We start from the raw sequence: 7,494 nt of genomic DNA on the forward strand, positions 1-7,494 counted from the left end.
TGTGCAATATGTACATAGTTCAAGAAAAAAGACCCCAGATAAGATATAGATAAGCAATATATTAAATAAATATAGTTTTCCCCCACATTTATTTTAATACATTTCTATATTTCAGTGTTCATGATAGCGCAGGACGATTTACACATTTTACTTGAAATTTACTTGGGGGAGAAAAATGCAATATTATTTTGTTTATTGATCAGATTTGTGTTTTTCACTGTCCAGCAAAATTATGAAAACATGAGAGAGAGAAAAACATGTCAGTAAAGTTACGTCAAGTGAACTGCTCCTATTCCCAGTAAACCAATACATAAAACTTCTATGTCATTGTTAGTTCTTGTTATGTTTACATGATGCATGCATAGCTATAATACGAACAGATATGAATTGTATCATGAACATATTCGGATGTTAACTGAATGCTGTTCATTGTTTCGTTCTGCAGGGGACTGATTTCAGTCGAACGTGAAGTGTATGTGCTGGAGCCGATGGAAGACGGAAACACACACCGTCTTTACAGAGGAGAACATCTTAAAGTGACCCAGGGAACCTGCGGACACGGTCACAACATTTCATACCCTACAGAGATGATGAACACTACAGGAGCCGTCTTCAGCTCTCAGAGCAGTCAGAGGGTGAGTCCAACAACAACACATCAAAACTGAATATTTAGCTGTACACAATGTAGGGTTGGGCTTTTATCCATGATGATTGAAAGAGACACCAGAGCCAGATTATAATATCATAAACTTTTTTAATTTTTTTATTTGAGCCAATAATAATAATAAAAAGCCTTGAACATAATAATTGCATCAAAATACCCTAATAACTGCATAGCAACTGGAAGTAAATTTACATCACCTTTGGGACAAAGCAAATACAGTGGTGTGAGTGTTGGCCCCTTCCTGATTTTTTATTTTATTGCATGTTTGTCACACTTTAATGTTTCAGATCATCAAACAAATTTAAATATTAATCAAAGGTAACACAAGTAAACACAACATTACATTTACATTTAGTAATTTGGCAGATGCTTTTATCCAAAGCGACTTACAATTGGGGAATACAAAAAGCGATTCATTTTGAAGAGGCAATCAGACAGAGGAAGTGCTCGTAACACCAAGTCTCAGACATTGTTCAAATAAGTACAAGCTAGTAAGGGAGGGAGAGAAAGATAGAGGGAAAGAGTGAGTTTTATTTTTTTGAGTTTAGGATGAAGTCAAGTACTGCCAAAAGAGATGAGTTTTCAGTTGTTGCTTGAAGATTGACAGGGATCCGGCGTTCCGAATAGGGGGGGGAAGATTATTCCACCAGCCAGGAATGGTGAACGAGGATGTTCTGGAGAGTGATTTTGAGCCTCTCTGTGATGGTACCACAAGGCGTCGCTCACTAGCAGATCTCAGACTTCTGGAGGGGATGTAGGTTCGTAATAGTGAGTGGAAGTAGGAGGGTGCTGAGCCTCTTGATGCGAGCTGCCACTGGTAGCCAGTGCAAGGAGATGAAGAGAGGTGTAGCATGGGCTCTTTTGGGCTCGTTGAAGATCAGTCGTGCCGCTGCATTCTGAATCATTTGTAGAGGTTTGATTGTGTTTGATGGCAGACCAGCCAGAAGAGCATTACAGTAGTCCAGTCTAGAAACGACAAGGGCCTGGACAAGAAGTTGTGCAGCATGCTTTGTCAGAAAGGGCCTGATCTTTCTGATGTTGTGTAGTGCAAACCTGCAGGATTGAGCAGTCTTTGCAATGTGCTCTTTGAAGGTCAGCTGGTCATCAAAGATTACACCAAGATTTCTGACCGAAGTTGATGGGGTGATCATTGATGAGCCTAACTGAATCGTGAAGTCATGCTGTAGAGTCGGAGTGGCAGGGAAGACAAGAAGTTCCGTCTTTGCTAGGTTGAGCTGTAGGTGATGTTCTTTCATCCATGCCGAGATGTCCGCCTGGCAGCCTGAGATCCGTGCAGCTACCGTTGGGTCATCTGGTTGAAAAGAGAGATAGAGCTGTGTGAAGCCATGTGCATGTATGATGTGGTGTATGTGGAGAAGAGGAGGGGTCCAAGAACCGATCCCTGAGGAACTCCAGTGACCAGTTGATGTGGTTTGGATACCTCCCCTCTCCAGGCCACCCTGAAAGATCTACCGGTGAGATAGGATTCAAACCAGCAAAGTGGAATCCCAGTGATGCCCAGTGATGAGAGGGTAGACAGGAGAATCTGATGATTGACAGTGTCAAAAGCAGCAGAAAGATCCAGCAGAATGAGGACTGATGATTTGGAATCGGGCTTTGCAATTTGCAGGGCTTCAGTGATTGAGAGTAGCGCAGTTTCTGTTGAATGGCCACTCCTGAAACCTGACTGTTTAGCATCCAGTTTGTTGTACTGTGAAAGAAACCGTGAGAGCTGGTTGAAGACAACTCGTTCGAGTGTTTTCCCTACGAATGGAAGGAGAGAGACAGGTCTGTAGTTTTCTAAAAGAGAAGTGTTTAATGTAGGTTTTTTGATCAGTGGGGTTACCCGAGCCTGCTTGAATGCTGTGGGGAAGATGCCTGTGAGGAGAGATGTGTTGATAATGTGTGTGAGTGCCGGTAAGAGTGTTTGGAGAAGGTGTGAGGGGATCGGGTCGAGAGGACATGTTGTAGGATGGCTGGAAAGGAGAAGTTTGGATACTTCTGCCTCGGTGAGGGGACAGAAGGAGAAGATGGGAGTTAGAGCAGTGGATGTGGTTGATTGGAGGTCCTGTGGAGTTGAGAACTGGTTACTGATTGTTCTAGTTTTGACTGTGAAAAAAGTGGCAAAGTTGTCAGCGGTTATCAAAGTGGTGGGAGGTGGAGGAGGGGGACAGAGGAGAGAATTAAATGTTCTGAAGAGATTACACATGTCTGGAGCGCTGTTGATCTTGTTGAGGATTTGGCAGTGTGGACTTCAGTAGAGAAAGATGAAAGCAAAGACTGATACCTACTCAGGTCAGACGGATCATTTGATTTGCGCCATTTTATCTCTGCCACTCTGAGTTCGGTCCGATTCTCACGAAGAACATCGGATAACCAGGGGTTAGAAGGGGCAGCCCGTGCTGGCCTGGAGGAGAGAGGACAGATGTCGTCTAGACAAGAGGTTAAGGTAGAGCATAAAGTGTCAGTAGCTGCATTCACATCCAGAGAAGAGAAATGGGTAGGCGAGGGAAGAGAGGAGGATACTACAGAGGAAAGAAGGGAGGGGGAAAGGAAGCGTAGGTTGCGTCTGAAAGTAACCGGTAAGGGAGATGGTGACACCTGGGTAGCAAAATCTAAAGTAAATGTAATAAAGAAATGGTGAGATATGTAGTGGTTGTAGCAGAATGTTATCTGTAGAACAATTGCGTATGTAAATTAAGTCCAGTTGGTTGCCTGATTTGTGCGTGCTAGTAGTGGTGAGGCGTTTGAGATCAAATGAAGCTAGGAGTGACTGGAAGTCTGTAGCATAAGGCCTGTCTAGGTGAATGTTGAAATCGACGAAGAGTGGAGTGCCATCTTTCATGAAAGAGGACAGCAGTCCGTCCAGCTCATCTAGGAAGTTGCTAGAATTTGGCCAGGGGGACGGTAGATTACCACATTCTGGAGTCTTATAGGAGCTGTTACAGTAATGGCATGATATTCAAATGAGTTGAGATTGCCTAGGGGAGAGTGGGTAGAGTATTTCCAATTGTTAGAAATGAGCAAACCAGTGCCCCCACCCCGGCCAACTTGCCTAGGGGTGTGAGAGAAAGAGAAATTGTGAGAGAGAGCAGCTGGGGTTGCCGAGTCTTCTGGACGAATCCAGGTCTCAGTCAAGCCCAGGATGCTGAGTGTGGAATGTAAGGAAAAAGCAGAAATGAAGTCGGCTTTGTTGACAAACATGCAGTTTTTAAATGAAGGGTTTTTTTATGAAGGGAAAACAAAATCCAAACCCACATGGCCCACAAGTAACAACAAGTAAAAATTATTGTCTTGTTTTCAGAAAAAAACAAGTCAGAATTAAGTAAATTTACCCCATTGACAGATTATTTAGCTTGTTTCAAGCAAAACCTCACTTAATTTTGAATAATTTTTTCTGAAAACAAGACAATAATTTTTACTTGTTAATAATTTGTAGATATTTTGGCTGGAAACAAGACAAAAAATCAAGAAAAGCATTTTTTTTTTTTTTTTTTTTACAGTGTAATTTCAATTTTGTTTATTTAAATATGTCACAGAAATAAAAATTGTTTGCTTTTAAAGTTAGTTTCTCAACCAGTAAAACTGATTCTGCATTTATGGTGGGACTTTTAGAAACATTTTTATTTTTATTTTATTGCAGAAATAAAATAGGTTCCTTTTTAAAGTTGGGTGCTGCCCATGGCCTGTGTTTGGGGCGGGACTATCTGTTTGCCTGACCAATGACAGACCAAAGAATGACCAATTAAGCAGATATAGGGCAATACAAATCTGAGAATACTTGGAAGACTTTCCCTCAGCTCTTTATTATTTTACTACACACTCAGGGGCTTCTGATCTTGTACTATTCAGTTTTTATTTTGTTTATATTTTTTAAATTATATTTTATTTTATTGTTATATTTGTTTTATATATTTTATTTGAAATGCATCACATTACAGAAATAAAATGGCTTGTTTTTAAAGTTAGTTTCTCGACCAGCCCAACATAATAACACTGACTCAGCCAATAGCGTGAGTCTGGGGGCGGGACTATCTGTTTGCCTGACCAATGACAGACAGGTGAGTTATTCAGGAAACCGGTTCTGTTTAGAGAAGGTACTGATGCACGAGGTGACAGATCTCTCTTTGTTTTGGTCAGTTTAAGGACACCCGAGGATACGTTCAGTCTCTCGCCATGGGCACTGAAGTGTTTAATACGATAGAAATGATCCCTGTGTCTGAATGTTGACAATGAATTCAGCCTCTTTCAGAATCTCAATACAAACTAACTGTTTACACACAAGAGAGTCATTTTTGAGATTCAGAAACAGGTTTTATTTTCTCCTGACAAACATTTATCCACCGTTTGCTACACATACAGCCGTTTCTGTGCCTGGTGTTGATGCTGACTGAATTAAGCTCCTATGTTTCATCAGTTCAGCAGATATCAGTCTCACTGTGGAAGTCAAGTGTTTTTATTCAATTAGACTCTTATCAGCTTCTCTCTTCAAAGTGAAACAGGTGAAACAGTCTGCTAGGCGGTACGACTCTAATTTTTCTCAACACGAAGCCTGACACAGATGAGTCTGGCCTTTTATTTCCATTACGGAAGACCAGACACTGGAAACAATGAGAGACAGCTTCCATTGAGAGCGAGAGGACTGATGCTGAATGCTTGAATACTAAGGTCACCTTCATCTTAGTTTAAATATGAGTCCAGCCAGGACAGACTATCAAACAGATTTGAGTTTTATTTTCACAGGCGTCTGGCATTGATTGGACACTGTTGCATGTTTAAACAGCCTGCACACATATGAGATCTGATTTGGCTATATCTGGATATATATGATATTTGCATGACCAATTTGTCTCATTACTCATACTAGAGAGCCATTAGAGCAGATGTTAAATTTACAATTTGGGGATTTACTAGTTTTCATGAATCATAAAGCCCTTCTTTTCACACTACAGCTGTGAAATGAAAATTAGTGGTTATATCTGAGCTATGAAGACTTTGCTAGATGAAAATTGTATAACCACTTCTAAATATAATTTATATGCAAATTTAACAGGGGCTTGTAATACTTCATAAGTCTTTATAAAGCAAGCAGTTGTCGCATAAATGTATAATGAGAAAGCCATTGTTGTAAACCAAAGAATGACCAATTAAAGAGTTATATGTATATAAAAAAAGCTGAGAATTACTTGGAAAAAATTTTCCCCTTAGCTGTAGGTCTCAAATATTGTTAAAGTTTACTAGACATTTGACTTGTCTTGCACTATCCATATTTTATTTTATCATTGTATTTAGTACATATTTAGTTTTTGAATATTTGTTTATTATTTTTTATTTAATTTTTATTGTTTGTATGTGTATAGAGAGATTTATTGTTTGATGAGTCAGATTGGATTGGAAAATCAGTCAGCAAGTCTCTGGACAAAATGTGAGCTCAATTTGAAAAGAGTTTTCTTTTATATAACATTTGCTTTCACTAATTCCCATACATACATGTGTGTCATTTTAGTCATTGATGACTTCAATATTATCCTAAAATGTGGAAAATAGTAAAAATGAAGAATGAGTTGGTAGGTGAGAATTACTTGAAAGACTCTGTATTTGAAAAGAGACATTTATAATATCTATAAAAGACAAGTGGGTCTTTCACATGAGTAAATGAGATTCCCAGGCAATCCGAAGGCTGTTAAAGGGAACGGTCTCCTGGAAAGCACATGGCAGTGGATCAGATGTAGTTTGTGGGCATTGCTGAACCCAGTAGAGGATGTTCAATCACACACTGCTCTGTTAATACAGGGCACATTTGGAAGAGAGCTGAAGATGTCACCTCTGTTCCTTAAAGGTCATACAGACTTATACAGACTCATGTGAATATGGGCCTTGGGAGATTTTATAAAAGCTTCTTTAGTGCAGGCCCTATTAACCGTGTCCTTCAGAAGAAGAGGGTGAAGTTCTCTCTTAATCATGTTCTTTCTGTCATTCTTTCTCCCTGCAGCATAAAAGAGATGCTCAGAGCAGCACCAAGCATGTGGAGTTGATCATCGTCGCAGACAACCGTGAGGTAATGAAGAGACGCTCTTGACCTCACACGCATCTCCAACTTTCAATCATCTAAATCAGCGGCTCTGAACTAGTGGGTCGTGACCCAAAAATGAAATGCAGGTCTGCTTTACTTGGGTCAAAGACATCAGTGATGCTCAAAGCAAATGATAACTAACCATATAATGCTGCTCATCCTCAAAAAACTAGAACTAAACTATATAAAGTAAATGAAAATTAGATCCAGACTATATGAAATATTGATTCACATGCAACAAAGATCAACGTGGTGTTTCAGAAGCTGATTTATTGGCTGCCAATAGCATGAAACCATCCATCCATCTACATTTAAAAAATTAGTGCATTTCTTCTTGTCATGCAAATTTTACTGCAGTCAATCTTCCAACGTGATTTTTGTCACTCCTGCAATAATCACAGCAATCATGGGTGACACATTTCTAATCTGTGCTTTTATTTTGTAAAACTGACAGTCTGGACTTCAAACACTGCTGGTCGTGTTTGGCTCAACATCTGTGTGCCGCTGCCCATGGAAAATGAATTACCTCATGTGACATTTACCACAGCCGGCCAATGAAAGGCACATTTGGCTGCAGTTTAAATATTTTTTTTTGTCCTCCTTTGCATTTCAGTATCAGAAACAGGGGAAAGACGTGGAGAAAGTGAAACAGAGACTTGCTGAAATAGCAAACTACGTGGACAAGGTAAACTCGGAAAGCATGCCAACATGCTTAATGAATAAATGAATAATTAATACTTGCAGAAAACACATAATT

At 39.8% G+C, this 7,494-nt stretch overlaps 1 protein-coding gene across 2 annotated transcripts in view; it reads left to right on the top strand.

Moving 5' to 3' along the window:
• Positions 1 to 7,494, top strand: part of adam12a (ADAM metallopeptidase domain 12a) — a 103,287-nt gene that overhangs the window by 58,758 nt on the left and 37,035 nt on the right. For both annotated transcript variants that reach the window (XM_079388546.1, XM_079388547.1), the window contains 3 exons: positions 446 to 635; positions 6,657 to 6,722; positions 7,351 to 7,422. In XM_079388546.1, the coding sequence (XP_079244672.1) occupies positions 446 to 635; positions 6,657 to 6,722; positions 7,351 to 7,422 (328 nt within the window). The remainder of the gene's footprint in view (positions 1 to 445; positions 636 to 6,656; positions 6,723 to 7,350; positions 7,423 to 7,494) is intronic.

Source organism: Barbus barbus, assembly GCF_936440315.1.
Source record: "Barbus barbus genome assembly, chromosome: 32".
NCBI classification, from domain to species: Eukaryota; Metazoa; Chordata; class Actinopteri; order Cypriniformes; family Cyprinidae; genus Barbus; species Barbus barbus.